This window comes from Aricia agestis, chromosome Z (assembly GCF_905147365.1).
Source record: "Aricia agestis chromosome Z, ilAriAges1.1, whole genome shotgun sequence".
Lineage (NCBI taxonomy): Eukaryota > Metazoa > Arthropoda > Insecta > Lepidoptera > Lycaenidae > Aricia > Aricia agestis.
In genome coordinates, this window is record NC_056428.1 from 14,216,449 (window position 1) to 14,237,572 (window position 21,124).

The window sequence follows — 21,124 nt, forward strand, 5'->3', positions numbered from 1 at the left end:
GGATCGTTTGATTCATGGTTAAATTTTTATTAAATAATTATATGCTAAAAAATATGCTATATGCTAAACAACAAATAAATATGCTAAACAACGTAAAATATGCTAAATTGACAACACTGCACTGGCAGTGGCCACCTTTCAGTGTTGCCACTTGCCAGACCTGATCAAAACAAAAATTGCCCTTTCCGACAGAAAATCGCCCATAAGTGCCTGACAGACGTACGAACTTAAAGTACGCGGGTTTTAAGTCCGCGAACCACAGATTACTAGTATATATTTGCCGCGAACTTACTCGGCTCGCGTCGGTGACACACGAGTACACTGGGTTACCATGTCGTCGACGGAAGAACCTTTGTGTTATTTAGGAATAATATCATATTACGTTTTAAAAACTAATAAGAAAAAACTAAATCGAAAAGTTTAAGTGTATACGTACGTACATATTTTTCACACAGATGAAAACCAATTTTGGTTTCGTTTGACAGCTCGAAATTGTTGCTCTATTCCGCTAGGTATACATATTAACTTTATGGTACCAAAGAGATTTATAGTTTGGACAATGAATTTTCTACGTCTACATGTAGGTACATCAGCAGCATCAGCTATCGATGAACACCAATAAATTAATATTTTGTTTGATATCATAAAATAAATTGAGATTTTGTTGATTATTAAAGATTTAAAATTAAAAACGTTTTATTTGACTGAAAAATGTTAGCATTAAGTACAGTAAATTCTGTCAAAAAAGTGAAGAAATTAAAAAGTGGCAACATCGTAGTGTCATCTCTTTTTTCTTAGATTGATTTGAAAGGGCAAAGCAAATTTTGTATCAGTTGTGTTGGCAACACTGCCTGACGGCTTGCGGCTCGCGAGTCGCGACTCGCAGAGCTGCCAGACGTACGAGCTACGAGTAAAATTCCAAGACGGCGAACTTAAGCGGCAATCTTTAAGTACCTACGCGAACTTTAGGTGACACACAGGCGAGTAAGGTCGTCGAGCCGTAAGTCCGCGTACTTACTCGCGTGTCTGTCACTGCCTATAACCAGTAAGACAAATCCCTGTAGGGGAATCTAAATAAGCTTAGCTTGATCGATTTATTGAGCCACCTCCGTGACGGTAGCGAAATATTTACTAATATAAATATAAATATAGCCATAATATTTACTGGTATTACTTGTACTATTATATTCTATTCTGTGCTGGTATGTAAAATTTATTTAAGTTAGGGTCAGTACAGTTAGGCCGTGTAGATTCAGAAGCTTGGCTCTACAGACTATAATGAGATCTGATACTTTTTTTACGTCCGTGAGATCTGATTTGTTTTTCACAGGGTAAACCTTATGTGGTCGTCTCGGCAACCTTTTACAAGAAATTTGTACTTTTTAACCGACTTCCAAAAAGGAGGAGGTTACAAAATATGTTCGTCTGTTTATATTTTTTCATACTCTATATTTCACTTAAAAATCGCGGGTAACACCGTGGGGAACAGCTAGTATCATATAATTTTATATTGAGTTGATTAGATACTTCTCTCTTTAATGTTAAGTTACGTAATTATTTCATTCGGAGTGCCATATTATGATATACTTAATAGTATATAGTATCATGGTATTGTTACTATATGACATAATATTATTATTATTGCCGTAATTTTGTTTCAGTAAAGAAATCTATACTAATATTATAAATGCGAAAGTATTTCTGTCTGTCTGTCTGTCTCGTTTTCACGCCAAAACTACCGAACCGAATGTAATGAAATTTTATGTACAGATAGTCTAAAGCCTGAGAAAGGACATAGGCTACTTTTTTAGTGAAAAAAAAGCGTTGTAAGGGGGTGAAAATGCGTAAATTTGTTCAAATTAAGTTAGTTCCAAAAATTCATAATAGATGGCGCCGTGCGTCTCCTACATCGCGCTAGCGCTTGCCCAAAAGTCTTTCTATAAGAGGTGCTATTATCATATATGTTTTTTTCGATTGTTATTTCTTTCTTACGTTATTTAATAACTCAGTACTTTATCTATGCAGCGACGTAACCATTTTTCGTGAAGAATACCTAATTGATGCTTAAATTAAAAAGTCGTATAAATTACAGTTGGCTGTCATAGGTGATCCCGCTATTTTTGGAATTCACAGTATCGCTGCAATTTTTGTACGTAATTATAGCACAAGTCAGCATTTTGTTCACAATTTACGGCGTAGTGAAAACGTGTAGTGGCCCCTCTTCAAGATGGGCCAGCGCTAACGATCGAATGGCGCATGCAATGGTCGCAATGCCTCTACATGATGGCTGTGTTCTGTTGTGGTCTAAACGTCGTTCAAGATGGACGTGTAAGCATTAGCCATTGCGGCAATGCAAAACGTGTATTTTAATAATTTATGACTTTACCAGATGACCCGGTGAACTTCGTACACAGATTTCAGAAGGAGATACGTTATAGAGCGAGTCACATGTCGCCAAATCCTGCCCATATGGGCACAAATTGTAAGTCGCATGTCAATCACTCCATGGCTTACACGTTTTCACTACGCCGTAAATTGTGAACAAAATGCTGAAATTACCTACAAAAATTGCAGCGATACTGTGAATTTCAGAAATAGTGGGATCACCTATCACAGCCAACTGTAATTTATACGACTTTTTAATTTAAAAATCAATTATTCTTCACCAAAAATGTTCCGTGAACTATCAAACTAAGGCACTAGTGATGTGGTGTGATGCAGATTTTGGTATCGATATTTTTATCGACATTTTTTATGCGGTTGCGTTATTATCTACACTAATATTATAAAGCTGAAGAGTTTGTTTGTTTGAACGCGCTAATCTCAGGAACTACTAGTCCGATTTGAAATTTTGAAGTATCCTTTCAGAGTTAGATATCTCATAGCCAAGAAACAGAGGAAAATGTGGAAAAAACGGGGAAAATTATTTTAAAGGGCTTACCTATCTCACGCACCATCCAGCAATTTTTATGTTATTTAGCATAAATAAAAAGTAGACCACATGAAGGATCATAGTCTATTTTTGTGGGCTAATTTGTCTTTGAAATTCCTAATTTACGGGGGTGAAGCCGCGCGGAAGGTCTAAATTTATTATAAATATGCGGAAGTTTTATTTTATAGTCGAAAGAAGTGGTGCTTTAATGCTTACTCATATACTTAATAACTCACAATAATTAGTGCATCTTTGAAGAATGATTTGTATTACCTTTATCGCTTTTAGTCCTATTTCAGTTTTCCCATTGACGCAAAATTCAAAGAGAAATGTATGAAAAAAATCGGCCAAGTACGAGTTGGCCTCGCGCACGAAGGGTTCCTTATTATGATAGAGCAAAATTAGGCAAGTAATGTGTTTAAATTTAGTTTGTTATTATTTTTAGCAATATTCCGCGAAAACAACTTCCACCTTTAAGTTCCACCGCGCGTTTCGCCCCAACACCGGAGCATCCTCTGGATGTGGACTCTACGAACAACGTCCGTTAACGGACTCTACGAACAACGTCCGTTAACGGACGTTGTTCGTAGAGTCCACATCCTGAGGATGCTCCGGTGTTGGGGCGAAACGCGCGTCGAGGTTTTCAACCTGCATGGTGGTGAGGGGCCTTGCACGGATTTGCCAACATTATTGCTTGTGTGGTGGTGGTGTTTGCAAGTTCTTGCATGCGAGTGTACGCATAGGCAGTGTGGGAGGAGGGAGGTGCTGTACGCATGCCTATACGTACACTCACTCATTTACTTAAAGGTGGAAGTTGTTTTCGCGGAATATTGCTAAAAATAATAACAAACTAAATTTAAACTATGTATTTCCGCAAAGTAACGCCTGATTCCATTAATTAATGTGTTTTTGTGTGGATCCTTAATTATTCAAATTATTTTGATTTTATTATTAATTGTTCAAGTACCTATAAATACAATGGAGTATTTTGTACTTTTCAAGTGCCTACCTAGTACCTGTTGCCATTATTATTATCGAGCAAAAAATAGCCAAAAAATCACGTTTGTTGTATGGGAGCCCCCCTTAAATATTTAATTTAATTTGTTTTAGTATCTGTTATTATAGCGATAACAGACATACACAATCTGTGAAAATTTCAGAAGTGTAGCGGTTATTGAGATATACAACCGAGACACACAATAAGACATCGAAGTCTTAGGAATAGGGTCCCTTTTTTCCTTCTTAAAGATATTCAAAAAATAATAAGCGGGGGATGTTACTACATCGCTATAAAAGCTAAAACTGTGGCTAGTTTTTTGTCTGTCTCTCTGTCTGTCCGTATGTTTGTTCCAGCATCACACGAAAACTACTGATCCGTTTTGAATGCGGTTTTCGCAGATATATTTGTCTTTTTCCAACTTAAAATCTGGTAATATAATATTATGAATGTTTGTTTATCTATTGCCTAGTTACGATTTTGCCAAACAGCTGATTATTTTGCCGAATTGAGTTGGTCCCATAGTAAAAGATTTTCGTAATCATGGATGATTTCAACCCCTTTCGGCCTTTAAGTTGTTTTTGTTAGACTGTAATATTAATTATTTATTCTTTTAATAGTATTTAAATACCTACCAAAATACATCCATATCGTCGCAATAATTATTAATCGACACCTTAGATAGACCGGACATCACTAGACCGTGTACCGTTGACACTATGCTGACAATATAGTGTCATTGAAGTCGGCGACACAGGTTTCCATATAAACGGCGCTACATAACACTTCTCCTTATTTTCCTGTTCTGAGACTTCGTATTACCTCCCCTCCTAATTATATAAACCTTCTCTTGAATTTATTTCGAGACTAAAATTAAAATAATGGTTTATGGTAGTGATGATAATGACAATGATGAATGTAATATTAGCATAATATGCTTTCCGTTCTTCAAACAACGCCGCAACTACCAAAATTGTATCTTTAAAGAGTCAGACTCAGGAGTTATGTACATAATGTATAATGTAAAAGCTACAATAATTATTCTAAAGTTTAATTAAAATCCGTTCATTAGTTTTGAGTAAAAGAGTAACAAAAGTAACAAATATCCATACAAACTTTCGGCTTTATCATATTAATATAGTTTCATTCATTATGAGACCACGTACATTATGAATGAAATTCGTAAATTGAAATACGAATTACGACGTCCTCACTCGACCGCGGTCAGGCACCGACTGTCGTATCGCCAACGTGTAGAGGCGTACCGCCATCGCTGGGACATCATCCTTTGATGTGCGGCCGAAAAACCGACACCCCCGCGATTCCACGGCCAGCGCTGGCGCCATCGGCCATCCTATGCCACTACGTCCTCCACACGCTGGGCCGTCGTGATGGCCCACTATGCTGGCCCATCGTGAAGAGCCGCAATAAGCCGTAGAGTGATTGACCAAAGAGAATGTCAAATTATACTACGTAACAAGAGGTCGGACTTAGAAGAAAAAAAATAACATTGATTATTTTTTTAAATTGAAACTAAAGTTAAAATTTTTAAGTGCAAAGCCTTCCACTCCAAACATACCAAAAATTAAAAAAAAAAAGAAATGAGCTCAAATAAGTGTTTTATTTCAATAAAAATTATTGTACATAGCTAAATAAACACAAAACAATAAAACAGATTTAATCCACAAGGCTTAGGCAACAAATCCGTCCGCTGCGTACGCTCCGATTCCGATCCAGTGGACGCGCACCTTTATACATACACACATAACTATTATTACTTTGTTTTGTTACACCCTGTACATACGACAGCTAAAATCTATCGCGTGGTCTCAGGGCCAGCTGTATACCACCTCACTTGATCAGAGGATTTTCCCTTAGTGGCCGCACCTCTCATAATCCCATACCTTCCTTCTCCTCCTCCTAAAATCTCCTTAACAACCATTGCCTGCAGACTAAAATGTTGCAAACTAGTACAGGGACCTAAAAATCTGAAAATAATGAAAAGTTTTTCATTTACTACATTTCCATACATAAATTATTATAGTTAATAACCTTAAGACCATGCGCGCACGGGTAACTTAGTTGCTCGGCGATTTATTTGTCTCTTTCGAAAAAATAATTGCCATGTCGCCGGGGTGCGCGCACCTTTTTTTCAGCAACCCGACTTTTTTCAGTTTTTTTCTTGACAGTCATCAACATGGATTTGGTCGAGAAGGTCGTTGCACTCGCTATAAAAAACCGTAGAAAGCGTCGAAAAATAGAATGGGTGCATCCACTATGGAGCGATCGGCTGACTCTCGGGAAATTTTATACTAGTTTTATGAAATTGAGAGCATACCCAAAAAAAAATTTAGTTAGGTACTTTAGAATGAGTGTCGAAAGTTTTGATGAACTAGCAGAATCTTACTAGATTGGCAGTTTACGGCAGCAACGCGTTGCCACTTCGAAGATGTCTGCAGGCATATCTGACCTACATAATGACACAATAACATTATGAATTGACATTGTCTTTTGAGCTATCAAGTGGTTACGCATTTCTGAGAATATTTTGTAAGACGTTGCTATTGCTACTCTAGTATTTTAGAAACTCATTGCTGCAAGTACACACAAACTCACGCAGCGGCGGTCGAGTGGCAACTGGCCGGTCGGCAACTTTTTTGTTGCCCGTGCGCGCACTTGCAAAGAAACCAATAGGGAAGGAGACAATTGCGTCGCGGGCTCTGGACAACGAAAAATTTGCTCAGAGTTGCGTCGCTACGTGCGCGCACTTTCATACTAGCTCCTAGACTTCATCAAGAGACAAATAAATCGCCGAGCAACTAAGTTGCCCGTGCGCGCATACCCTAACGTGTAATTAATTACCATAGCTGGGCATTAACTCGTTAATCCGTTAATCGTTAATTAACGAAGTTAACATTTTGATTAACGGATTAACTTTTAAGTTAACTTTTAAAAATATTAACGGACTCGTTAACTTCCGTTAATATTCAGAAGTCCGTTAATCGTTAATCCAATGCCTACTATCTACCGCACGGCACCGCGGCACTGCGCGATAACAGGTTCAAACAGTTAGTATGAAACGACAAGTGCCGGGCGGGCGGGCAGCGCGGCGTAGCGGCACGGCATGCAGCAGCGAGTGAAACAAAAACAATACTTGATACATTTTCAGGAGCGTACAAGTGAGAAGAGATTTGTTTCGTTTTATCATTTCATTATTCAGTGCCGGTGTTTATAGAGAGAGTTTTTGGTTAATTGTTATTATAAATCATTTGCATGTTGATAAAGAAGAGTGCAGTATAATTTAGTCAGATAGAATACAATAATTATAGAAGTATTTTGTTTTGTCCCTAACATTTTAACTTTCAAAACCTTAAACCAACAGGTTTTGTATGTACACTAACGCAATGATATAAGTTACAACAAGGCCATAATACATATTAACGGATTAACGATTAACGTTAACTTGCGTTAATTCATCCGAAATATAACGCTTTAACGTTTTTAACGAAGCTAACATTTTTTTTAACGGATTAACGAAGTTAACTATTTGATTAACGGTGCCCAGCTATGTTAATTACTACAATAAATCAATAGACACATTTCAACACTTTCGAAATTAACTGCATACATACATTATAATATTTTCCATGAAATAATAATCTATCTTTTTCATATTATAAATTATTATACAAATATTATAATGCCTTGCTTCGCAGCGAACGTGTTAAACCATTTTGAATTTCACGCCCACCGGCAAAATAATGTAAAGTCATCGTGAAAGTCGTGAATTTTTTCTCTTAAATCATTAATACAAAAAAAAATTGTTGCGGCCCGCGACACCTCGACCATAACATGTTTGTGGCCCGCATGAAAAAAAGGTTGCAGCCAATGCCCGGTATCCTAAAACCGCGGCCCGCGGGCCGCATGCAGCCCGCCGGGACTTTATTTGTGGCCCGCGTGACGTTAAACAATTTAGTATAAAACGTAGTGATTATATTCTCTTTGTTCACGCCAAGCGGCAAAATAACGTAAAGGCTACAGGATAGTCGTTAATTTTTTTTCACTTTCAAATCATTAATTTTGAAGAATGTTATTTTTTAAGTCTAAAAAATTTGTGTCGTGGTCCGTGACACCAAGACCAAAACATGTTTGTGGCCCGCATGAAAAAAAGGTTGGGGACCACTGGGCTAGACGGTTGCAAACAAGTTGCAAACCAACCCTTCTACCAGTGGTTTCAAACGCAGGCCTCGCTACCAAGGGCGTTTAAAGGTCAAACTAAATTGGTGCTGAAAATTGTATAGGGTGAACATGACTAGTGATTGGACAGTACTAGTCATTGGACAGAGCACAAAAACACTACGGTATATTTATTAAGGTTGCTTTAAGAACTACCTGTTTTTCTTATAAATCAGGCGTTCTATTACTTTAAAAACAGGCAATTTTTAAAACAACCTTAAATATATTGCGTTTATACTCTGTCCAATGAACAGTACAGTCCAATGTACTAATCATTTACCCAAGTAATCATAAGTAATAGAATATTGTTTTCACTTTTCGCGCCTTAATATATTCGACAGTCGTCACAGATTACTAACAGTCGTCATTGGACATGGTTAAATAGCCAAAGTGCCATAATAAGAAAAAAAATGCATTTGTCAGTTGTCACATGGGTTGTCAACAAGTTGTCACTGTCAAATAAAATCATTTATTCATTCAGTTCATATCATTTAGTTCTGAAAAACATTTATTATAAATATTTTTCATTTCTGTAAAACTTTCAAATACCTACCGTTAACCGTAGGTACTAGGTAATTAAAGTAACAAAAGTTATTAAATAATATTAAATTGTGTTATTAGTGAAATTCTTATGAATTTTTAAAATTAAATTCTAAGCAAAATGAATGCTCTTGTATTTGCGGGGACTATTTTAAGGAGACAATCATTGTGTAGTTTTATAAACACTAAAAGGTGTTTTACTGCTAACACTGCTATCAAATTTAATTCAGTGGCTACAAAAACAGTTCACGATGTAAATACGAACGTCGCCAAAGATGTGATATTATTTAAATATGAGAATCCAAAGTTTTACAAGTATATGAATATTTTTGCTGTAATACAGTATGTATTTTGGACTTACCTAGGATTCTTTGCATTTAAAAGCTTGAAAGATGCTCCTGTAGATAGATCAGCTATTGACGAAAATACTCCTTGGTTCAAGAAAATAAATCTCGGCGAAAATAAATATAAGAACACTTTGAGTACAATTGCTATAGTAATTGGTGAGTTTGTTGTGTTTGTGTGGTTCCTTGTTAGGTAAGGTCAATGTGTCGAAGTCCGTCTGGGAGGTAAGTCCGTCTAGCTGCAATAACTTCCATATTTGAACGACTAGTTTCATATGGCTCAGTGGGTAAAACAATATTGCAAAGTTAGTTTGATCTAAGAAACAGACATGTCGCTACTAACTACCTGTTACGAAAAAAAAGATCTCAAATTTTTTTTCCGTTTTATACTCGCAATCGGAGTGTTAGTCTCTGCCAAAAAAATTTAAAAAAAGTGGGAATACGAAGGAGTTTTTGGAATTTCTTGGATTACATAAGTAATTTAGTGATCCTTTTACTTATTACTGGTGTTCAATTTGTTAATACCGCTTTAACCCATCGATCGTGGAATAACAAGACACAATAATAATATAATATCTATGGACGCTTCACACCACGTCAGTCTGGCCCCGTGCTAAGTACCTAAAGGTGTGTTACAGGTACCAGACAACGGAAATATATTTAATACTTTTATACTATACATATATTTAAGAATTTTATTATATCATACACATATTTAATACACATCCAGACCCGGGAACATTAAAAACTTTTTGTTCCGTCGGCGGGATTCGAACCCGCAACCTCCGGCTTGAGCTACCGACGCGCTCACCACTGAGCCACAGAGGTCGAGCTTATCTATTGTTATCGCGGCCGGATGCGGCTAGGGCTTCATGAATTAATTTCGTTATTATCACCTGCAACATGTGTCTAACCTAAAATTGCAATAATTGGGAAGTCTGTCTAGTTTTCATAAGGAAAGGCTGTCATATGCCGGTCTTGCCTCGAATCAGATATTGTCAACCTTTTCAAATATACCTGTCTTTATTGTTAATTTGCATTTAAACAATGGACTACCAAATCATAGCATTGCCCAAATTTTACTGCACGAAAAGAGCATACAAGAGGGGCTGATAAAAATTGCAAAAGTTATAAACTACTAAGTAAAAAAAGAAGGGTTTGGTTTTTTAATATTCCAAAAACCAAAAATTATTTGAGATAATGAAAATTTGAAAAAAGATCCTTAAAGAGCAGAAAATTTTCTTAAAAAATCCTACCTCCCGGACCAACAACCCTTATAATTTTAATTGAGCGGCGAAAATAATGGTAAAAACTCGTAACTTTCGCGTGCATGGCCCCAATCTGTCACGTAAACTAAAAAAGTTATTTAAACTAACTAAATATTAATATGAAGGAATAAAAAAACATAGGTACTAAGTAGACATATCAATAACAATAATCAAATCAAAATTTAGTAGGGGAGTATGTTGAAAAATGTCCCATCCCATAAATGATGATGAATCAAAGTTGTTGATTTTACTGGCACTAATTAATATAATTTTGTTGTAATAAACATTTATGTTTTATACTTAGTGTTTAATTTTTCAAAAAATGCACTATAATTTTAATGAAAATGTTTGCAACCACTTAGACTTACGATATACGATATACGACTTGCCTTAAAATGATATAAAATTATTTTTCTCTGGAATGCGAACCTTATTTCTGACACCTTAAACACATATTTGAATGGCCGTTTTGTGGCTTTGCTAGAAACCATTGCCATGCATTTTACTTCACAAGTATGGCTATACTGCTGCTAGACGGACTTACCTGAAACTGTAAGGGAAGTCTGTCTACACGCCGAGTTTTTAAAAAATACCACGTAAGTAAAAAAATACGGCAACTAAGATTATTTTTAGATCATTATAGGTCTAATTAATATACAGCCTATAATTTCAGATGACACAAGTTACTTTAAAAAGCGAATCTCAAGTCAATAAATTATGTTAAACTTTAATTTTAGAAAAGTATGCCGGACTTCAACACATTGACCTTAATTTTTTAAATTAATTTGATTTACTTGTTCAATATACCTAACTTTTTTTCAGGAACGGGATCACTAGCTATGATCTGGATGTACACACTTAAATCTGTGAGGTACCTTATCCTCAACAAAGGCGGCCGTCATGTCACATTTGTTACATATTCCCCATTCGGCCAAAACAGAATTATGAAGGTGCCAGTAGAAAATATATGTTGCAAAGAACATAGAAGAACAGCGAGAGTGCAGCTGCCATTGAAAGTGAAGAATACTTTCATGCATTACATGCTTGACATGAGAGGAGAGTTCAAGAATGTATTGCTCTTTGACAGCACAGCAGGGCTGAAAAGGGTATGGTAAAACCTGAAAACAATTATCAGGATTAACCAATGATCATGTCACATGATGTGTGATAATGATTCATATTGTGTCTTGCTCCTTGACAACCTTACAGAGCTTCACAAAGTATTGTGTTACCGAAAACCTGGTACCAAAAAAATATTTTAAGCTCAGATCTAGATTTTTTAAAGGATTAATTCATAGACTAATAATGATATTACTGATACTAATTAATTATAACCTGTTATAATTTGAAAACCCTTTGTAATATTTTGTGTTATATAAAATTACGTATAGAAAAAAATAAAATTGTGTTTCTATCTTATCCTTTTAATCTTCATTCTTTAACCCTCGGTTGGTCGCGTGGGGTCTTTAAAAGCCCGGAGTTGGCGAAATCGAGAAAAAACTATATTTAAATTAATCTTAGCAACTCCGCTCTTTAGGTAGCTTCCTAAAAGGAATTAAATCTCGATATAATTGGCACTAATCTGAGCTCGCGTGCATGTATTATGTGTTACAGATGTGTTGCTTCACGCTGGGGTCTTTAAAGACCCCAGGTGACCAACCGCGTAACTAAATTCGATTTGATATTTTCATACAGTTTTCACACCGAAATGGGTTTCTTTTATGATTTTCCTTGTATTTTAATAAAAAAAAATTATGAGCCTATGCTATCCCACTGCTGGGCAAAGGCCTTCCCCAAGGTCTTCCATCTGTCTCGCTCTAACGCCACCGCGGGCCAGCCTGGCTTGTAGGCATCCAGTTCATCTCGCCATCTTTTTGGAGGCCGTCCACGGCGGCGTCGTCCTTCCACTGGTACCCACTCTGTGGTGACCTTTGCCCAACGGTCAGGATGCATGCGGCTGGTATGACCCGCCCAGTCCCACTTTAATTTTGCAGCTTTCATGCCGACGTCTTTAACACCTGTTTTGAAGCGCAGCGTGCTATTTTTTATTCGGTTAGCTAGTCTTACGCCTAACATACTGCGCTCCATTGCTCTTTGACAAACCCCGATCTGGGACCTTTGCGACTCAGTCAATGACCAAGTCTGAGCACCGTAGGTTAGGATGGGCAGAATACACATGTCGACGAGTCTGCGTTTCAGGGAGATTGGCAAATCTCCCTTCATTAGCGTCTTCATGGACCAGTAGCTCTTCCAGGCGTTTTCAATTCGACGATTGACTTCCTTTCCTAGTCTATTTTTAAAGGAGACTATCTGGCTCAAATAGATATACTCGTCGACATATTGTAATTCTTGCCCATCTACCTCGATTCTACGTTTTCTGCTATTGGTCATTATTTGTGTTTTGGACCCATTCATCGCTAGTCCCACCTCGAGGCTTGCGTTGCTTAGGTCTTCAAGCATTGTTTGTAATTCCAAGGCTGTGGGTGCGAAGAGAATAATGCCGTCGGCAAACCGAAGGTTTGTTATCCTCCTGTCACCGACGACAATACCCCTCGTCGCCCATGAAGCTGCCAGCTTTCGAAATACTTCCTCAAGGACACTTGTAAATAGTTTGGGAGAGAGCGGGTCTCCTTGTTTGACTCCTTTGAGAACTCGGAATGATGGACCAGTGCTGTTTAGTTTTATATTGGCGGTACTGTTGTGGTAGATAATTTTTAATAGATCTATGTATGTATTTTCTATGTTTTGGTTGTGGAGGGCTTGAAATATTGCTGAGTGTTTAATATTGTCAAAAGCTTTTGTGTAATCGACGAAGGCCTCTCTCTGCGACGCTCCTCTCGCCACCCAAGACGAAGCCACGGGCACGACACACCCACCGCAACTCCGTCAGTGGCCGTCCGACCTTTGTCAGACCACACTCATTTGGGGGCGCTTCTCGCCCCGCAGGCCGACAGAGGCCCCACTTGGGGCTTGCTTGGGCTCTGGTGTCACGATGCACGGAGCGTTTTGTGCATCGTGACCCACTCTGGGACTCGAATTTGATGACGGCGTCCCCACGCCGCCACCACGAGTACCCCGGCTAGGGTGGATCATTGTGCTGGCGTCGCGCACGTCTCCGCCTTAGCCGTCTCGAGGGGTCGATCGCCTCCCTTTCCCTGCTGCGTTCGGCCTCCTCCTTGGCAGCTATAACCTCCTGGGCGAAGGTGTCAACTGCCGTATTCGCGGCTATCGTACGATAGCCGGCGAAGCAGCGCTGGCGCTGGCAGGGTCCCCTCCATGGGACTTGGAGGCACGTGTACTGGCTGAGGTGTATTTCCGTACTGCCGAAGTCAAAGAACGTGGAGAACGGGTTCCACCAGACCTGGTAACCCGATGGCGCCGCCAGGCGCGTGTTATACTAATGCGCGCCTGGCAGGACCAGATGGCGTCGCCAACCGCAGGTCGCCAAATAGTGGCGGCAATTCGGCCTGTACTCCAACAGTGGGTGGCAAACGCTCGAGGTGCTCTGACCTACCGAATGGTTCAGGTGCTGACCGGGCATGGTTGCTTCGGTCATTACCTGCACCACACGGCCAGGAGGGAACCAACGCCTCGTTGCCACCACTGCGATCATGATGATGATACCGCACAGCACACGCTCCTGGAATGCCCAGCCTGGGTTGAACAGCGAGCGGTGCTTGTTGCGACCACCGGACTTGACTTAACACTCCCGGCCATAATCTCAAATATGGTTCGGTCGAGACAGGGATGGGACGCAATAGCTACCTTCTGTGAGGAAGTCATGTCACAGAAGGAGGCCGCCGAGCGGGTCAGAGAGGCGGATGTGGCCGCAGACCCAATTCGAAGACGGCGTGGAGGGCGTAGGCGCGCTGAACACGAGCGCCAGCTCCCGCCGTAGACAGGACTCGGGCAACGGGCTGGGGAACCCGCTGCCTATTGCACGAGTCCTTTCGGACGTAGAGCGCCCGGTGCCTTGGGCAGCTCTCCCGGAGTAGGCGGCAGCAGACTGCCGCGCGGAGTATCTGCGCGAAAGCAGACGCCGCTAACTGGGCCGCTGCAGTTTTCGCCTCAGGCGGGTCCAGCGGCTCAGCGCCAAGCGGAGGAGAAGGCACGGACGGGTTTTAGTGGGTAGAGTTGCGGTCAATTTACCACCTTGCCGACCGCAGAGAGCCCCACATATCCGCGGCAGGATTTCCCCGTCCCCCGCGGAATGCGTAGGAGCATTTCCCGTCCTTAAAAAAAAAAAAAAAAAAAAAAAAAAAAAAAAAGGTGTCAACTGCCGTCCACGCGGTCTCGCTACTCAGCATTGCTCGAATGATAGCTGGTAGCGAGAGGTCCTGTCCAATTACGGCCACGAGGGCCGCACGCTGTCCTGTCCATGAGGGACAGACCATCACAGTGTGTTCGGCCGTGTCCCTTTCGTCGCCACAATGATGACACCTAGTGTCATTCTCTCTCCTTACTATCTCACACAGGTACCGACCAAAACAGCCGTGCCCGGTCAGCACCTGTGTCAGTCGGAAGGAGAGTGCGCCGTATGTCCGGGTGATCCACTCTTTCAGGAGCGGACGTATGGCCGTTATTAGGGCAACGCTCACCTGCGGCTCTTGAAGCCGCTCGTCCCACAGGATCAATGTCCTTTCCTTCGCCACTTCCCTCCACCGACGTACAGCGTCCGGTAGGGGGTTGCCACCCCCGGCGCGGACCTCTGCGCAACGCCAGTAAACGTCGGAGAGGGCTCTCGCTTGTAAGTCCCAAGGGACGCTTCCAGCAAGTAGGCAGGCCGCATCCCTTGAGATCGTCCGGTATCCGCGAACTGCTCTTGTAGCCATTACGCGCTGAAGCCTCCCAAGACTTAGCGCATTTTTAGGTGACAAGTTTTCAGCCCATATTGGCGCTCCGTACATGGACATTGAGCGGATAACACCCATGTACAAGCGCCGACAGCCCAGGCTCGGACCCCCGAGATTCGGGAGTAGAGTCGCCAAGGCCCCCGCAGATCTCGTGACCTTTTCGGAGAGCCGACGGAAGTGCTCCCCGAAAGTCCAACGCCCGTCCAATACAAGGCCCAGGTACGTCATCGACGGCGATATGGCAATCCTCGTTCCGCCCACGACAATCTCCAAACCCAGTGGTGGCGCATTCCTGGGCCCATAGAACATAACGGCCTCGGTTTTGTTCAATGCAACTGTGAGGCCCAACGCTCTAATTCGGTGAACTGTCTGTGCGACAGCAGCCGTCGCCCGAATCACCGCCTCTCTATGCGTTCGTGCGCGAACAACCACACAAGTATCGTCTGCGTAACAAACCAACTCGGCTCCAAGTATGAGTACAACACGGAGTACCCAATCGTATCCGATGTCCCACAGGGTCGGACCCAAGGCTGATCCCTGTGGAACACCGCAATCGACTTCCAGCTCCTCCCATCCGTCTTGCGTCGGGTATTGAACCGACCTTTCGGAGAGGTAATTTTTGATGGTCCGGCGTAAATGACGTGGCACCCCGTGGTACTCTAATCCGGCTTCGATGACGCTCCAGGGCATGGAGTTAAATGCATTAGAGATGTCTAAGGACACTGCCAACACAACTCCACCCCGGGACGTCTCCTCCTCGACCACGTCACGCAGACGAGCCACTGCGTCAATTGTGGACCGGCCGCTCCTGAACCCGTACTGGGAAGGACTAAGGTTCGGCCCAGTGCACTCCAAATGGCGATTAATGCGCGCCACAATTACCCTCTCCAACATCTTGCCCGCTTCGTCCAAGAGCACGATGGGTCGATAGGCCGATGGCTGATCTTCTGGCCGCCCGTCCTTGCGCAGAAGAACCAGTCTGCCTGTTTTCCAGCGCCGCGGTACTCGACCCTGGACCAAACAATTGGTCAAAGCGGTGAGTACCTGTGGCTCCATGTGTTTCATTGCTGCACTCCAGACACGACCCGGCACGCCATCCAGGCCTGGGGCCGTGTTCTTCGAGCCCATTTTGTGCACCACCACGGCCAACTCAGCTGACGTGACAGGTGGTACCTCCTCCTCTGCAACTTCAGCCCCGGAGTTCTCCGTTCGTGGAACTATGAGGGGAGAACAGTTAGCCCCACGTGGAAACAAGGTCGACAAGACCCGATTTCGGAGCTCCGGCTCTATCGTCTGCGTGATTGGGGCGGCTGCAGGACGCAGCTTTTGGCGTACCCACTTGTACGGTCTGCCCCACGGATCCTCCTCGAGTGTCCGCAGCCAATCCTGCCAGGCGTCTGCCTTCGCCTGCAGTATGGCATTGCGAAGGGTGAGGCAGGCCGTACGATACGCAGTGTACAAGCCCTCCTCCTCTTGCTGATCCCTTGATCGGCGTCTGCGATACCTCTTATAACGACGACGGGCTGCCGTACACTCTTGCTGTATGCGGAGTAGCTCAGGGCGCCACCAATACATCTGGCGCCGCGGCTTAAAAGTCCCTACACGTGGCATAGAGGCGTCGCAGACGCCTTGCATTGCCTTCCTTAACCACTCCTCACAGTCGTCGACATTCTCGGACGGCAGAGGCACCCAAGATGCAACAATCGCAGCCTCGTCGAGAAGCTCCCGGTCCATCTTCTTCAGAGACCATCTAGGTCCGCCACTGATCGGCCTGGGACTGTCCGACCCTGAGCTGGAGGCGACAACGTCAAACCTTATATAAAGATGGTCTGAGAGCGTCTCGACCTCCTCTAAAACTCTCCAATCCACAATGCGGTGAGCAATAGCTGGACTGACAAAAGTCAAATCAACTATTGACTCGCCCTGCCATCGGACACAAGTGCTAACCGCACCTTTGTTAGCCACCACTAGGCCCGCTGTCAATAGCCATTCGGCAACCGCCCTGCCTCTGGCATTCGTCGCCGGGGAACCCCACAGCGTGGACTTCGCGTTGAAGTCTCCGGCAACGATTACTGGGTTGGCAGCTCTGCTCACGTAGGTGGTGAGTCGCAGTAGAAAGGACTCATACTCCACGAGAGGCCGGTTCGGGGAAAAATAAACCCCCACCACGGTGAGGGGTCCCAAATCCGCGACGATGAAGCCATGCCCCCTAGTCACACTCCTAATAGAAAAAGGCATGATTCCTGGGCCCAGGACCAACGCCACCGTTGAATCCTCGTCCCCGATCCAATCGCTCCTGGGCAGGACACGATACGGCTCAGCTATCACTGCAACGTCGATCATCCGTTGCGCCATCTCATGCAACCAGAGATCCTGCGCCCGGGCACAATGATTAAGGTTGCCCTGCAGAAACTTAAAGGACGCCGTTATGAGGCGTCCATTGGTGCCGCTTCAGCAACGGTAGTCGCCGTGGATGTTGTGGCGACTGCCTTAGGTGCCTTGCCCTTCTCTGGACCGTCCCTCTTTTTCTTAGGCGCCATTTTCCCGCAGGATTTAGCTCCCACGATGTGGTCCGCCGGCCTACCATGGGCCTCACATAGTGCACAATGAGGCGCGTTTTGGCACCCCGCAGACATGTGGCCCGACTGACCACAGCGGAGGCAAAGCTCACTGCGGTCTACCTCGCTCTTGCATATTGCCCGGGTGTGCCCGGCCTCCTGACATCGGTAACATATCATGGGGCGCGTGGTCAGAAGTACCACACGCACGATGGTCCACCCAACGCAAACTTTTACGTTTGGGGCTGTTACCTTCTTTGCCGCCTCAACCGGGCACTTAACCCAGACTGATCCACGACCTCTGCGGTCTCGCCTGATCTCTCCAACCTTAATGTCGCCAACTGCGCAACCACCGGGCATTGAAATGGCCCGCGCCACTTCTGCCGGGGTGGCGGAATCATCCAGACCCTGTAGGCGCAGCTCCGCGCACTTTTGAGGTCGGTGGATGCGGACAACGTCCTCCTCCATTACCTCCTTGAGCTTTTCAGCAAGTTTGTCCGCCTTATCCTTGTTAGCAACCCCTGGAATCTCGAGCAATCGAGCCCCAGTGACTGCCACCTTAAACCTTACAGCCGGGATCTCCAGGCTGACGAGATCGACCCGTTGTTTGGCTTTTTCTAGTACATCTTTGTACGAGATGCCTCTTTTCTCCGCCTCTGGCTGCAACGTTAGAACCACGGCTGCAGTTTTCGGAGTGCGGAGACCTCCATTTTTCTTTTTCTTCCTCTTCTTAGGTACCTTCTTTCCTTCCTCTCTCTTTCTTTGTACCTGTCCTTTTTTCCCTTTGACAACCTGCGACCACTCCTCGGTCGCATGTTGTCCCGCCACAGCTGTGACAGGGGCAGCATCGCGCCTACCCGCCGCCGCCTCCACAGCTGCAGCAGATTTTTTTATCCTCTTCTTTTTCTGTTTCGGTGCTGGACCCGGATTGAGTGGGGGTAACAGAGTCGAATCGACGAAGGCCAAATAAAGGGGTTTGTTGTATTCCGAGTATTTCTCAATGAGTTGGTTTATTGTCTGAAGGTGGTCTGTAGTTGAAAAATTGTGTCGAAATCCGGCTTGTTCCGCTGGTTGGTGTTGGTCCAGCTTATGATCTATGCGGTTGAGTATCACTTTTATGAATGCTTTGTACAGGTGGGGAACCAGGCTTATGGGACGATAATTATTTATATTATTTTTTTTTTCGCCTTTTTTGTGCAAGAGATGTTGGAATGGCAAAACTTGTTAGGGAACCTGCCGGATTTGAGGATGGTATTAAAGAGATTTGTGATATGCGGAAGTAGAGCAGGAGAACCAGTTTTTAAAATTTCAAAGCTGATTCCATCTTCTCCAGGGCTTCGGTTGTAAGGCATGCTGCGAAGGACTAACTTTACTTCTGATTCTGTGATAAAAGGTATCGATTCTGAACATTTGTAGTTTAATGGAAGGTATCCTGTTTCTAAGTTATCAAAAAAGTTTTTTATAATAAACTGTTGCTATTTCTACTATCTTATCTCTACTACTATGTGCTATACCTTCGTTATCTTTAAGGCTATTTTTCCAAGTTTTACCTTTTGTGATTCCCTGTTTTAGGATCCTTAACGATGAATTCTTTTCTAGCGCTATTTTAATCATGTGTGTGTTGAGTCTACGAATGTCGTTCCTAATGCTACGCTTGACTTTTCTATCTAATTCTCTATATTCTTTGGATCCAATTTTCATTTCTGTTCTTTTTTCTATTAGTTTTATGGTATCAGCTGTTAACTTATTTTTCTGTTTAGGTTGTTTTTTTAATTTTTTTAATGCTGTTGGAAATCCCTGTTAAGATGGCGTTATATTGGGTTTCTGGGTCCGTTTCATCTAATTTTAAGCTACTAAAGTGGTTGAAAAGGTCTAAATTAAATTGTTCGTGGTTATTAGTTAAATTTTCTTTGGAGTGATTTAAATTAGATTTCTGAAATGTTCTGGCTCGGTAAATATTAAAATTAAATTTCAATTTGGCCCTCAGCGGCCTGTGATCAGAGCTGTACTTTATTTTATTTATTGTGCTAATATATTTGATTATATTCTTATCAGAGGGGAGAATGTAATCTATTTCGTTATTTGTGTAACCGTCAGGTGATACCCAAGTCCAGCGCCTTTGTGGTCGTTTGTAGAAGAAACTATTGGCGATGTGTAAGTTCTGGTTAAAGGAAAATTGTAATAGACGAGCGCCCCGCTTATTAATAATAGACCAATTAAAATGTTCGTGTGTTAATTCATATTGTTTTATATTACATATAAAACGTTTTAGACTGGGTTGCACCAACTAACTTTGACTTTAACCTTAACTATAACCGGAAAAATTGACAGATGTCGTATGAGAATATGGGGTGTTTGGACGCCACATTTAACTTTAACTTTACCCACGCCTCTGGTGCAACCCAGTCTTAGACGCACTTTTCCAGAAATGCATATTTTGCTATGTAGACCAAAATGATGATGATTATTTTTTGGTGATGATTAGAAACTACGACAGTATATATTATGTCTATGTTAGAAACTAATTGTCGGTATATTTACCATACGTTTAAAGTATTAGAGCAGGAAATTGTGTAAAATATATAAGGTTTTGTTGCTGAAAATTCGTCAATGTTTAACATTCAATAGTTTATATGTTATTTGGACTTAGCTTTTTAAATCTCAGTCTAAGTTATAGGAAATTTAACTGTCATTTTAGTTACCTACACGTTTTACCATAATTTTAAAATAATGTTGATTTTTTTTTAATTTTCCCAACTCACGGTTTCCACTTGAAATTTTTTGACTTCTATTTTTAATTTGTAAGTTTTGGTTATAAGTATTCAAAATATAATTAATCTTCTGATTAAATCTGATTAACATTGAATTAAATAACAATAATTTACAGAAAAAAAGTTAAGAAATATATAAATTTATGCCATTTTTATGTCATTTAATTTTTAGGCTTTCAAAGACCCCAGGTGACCAACGGCGTTATTTTAAAAGCGCGACCAACCGAGGGTTAATAATATTTGCTTTAAGATTAAAAGAAAAAGGTTTCATTGATGAAAATAATTAAAACTAAAATTATGCAAAGCGCGCTAATATCTTTATTTGGACAAACTACTTACTTACTTACTTAACTTGAACAAATATTTTATTCAAGATAAGTAAGTTATTTTAGACTTGAAACAATAAATAACTACAAACATTATAAATTTTTTTATGAAAAAAAATATCCTAGGACTTGTAACCTCCTTGGGAAAAACAAAGGGTGAATAGTGAAAGTACATTATTTAATGAACGAGAATTATTTATTCCAAAAATCTACATTCTTTAAGTTCACAGTAACTAAATGATACACAAAAACAAGACAATAACAGAATTAAATTATTTACTTACATTTATTTTTGTCAC

At 41.9% G+C, this 21,124-nt stretch overlaps 1 protein-coding gene across 2 annotated transcripts; it reads left to right on the plus strand.

Annotated features, from left to right (window-relative positions):
* Nucleotides 1-8,690: 8,690 nt before the first annotated feature.
* On the plus strand, nt 8,691-21,027 carry LOC121738831 (transmembrane protein 223). Of its 2 annotated transcripts, XM_042131078.1 has the most exons (4): nt 8,691-9,208; nt 11,140-11,444; nt 13,636-13,645; nt 21,016-21,027. In XM_042131078.1, exons 1-2 carry the CDS (start codon nt 8,827-8,829, stop codon nt 11,430-11,432), a joined length of 675 nt encoding a protein of 224 aa, XP_041987012.1. In that variant the 5' UTR covers nt 8,691-8,826; the 3' UTR covers nt 11,433-11,444; nt 13,636-13,645; nt 21,016-21,027. The 2 variants fall into 2 exon arrangements, with proteins under 2 accessions (XP_041987012.1, XP_041987011.1); XM_042131077.1 differs by lacking the exons at nt 13,636-13,645; nt 21,016-21,027 and having other exon boundaries at nt 8,692-9,208; nt 11,140-11,550.
* Nucleotides 21,028-21,124: the final 97 nt, after the last annotated feature.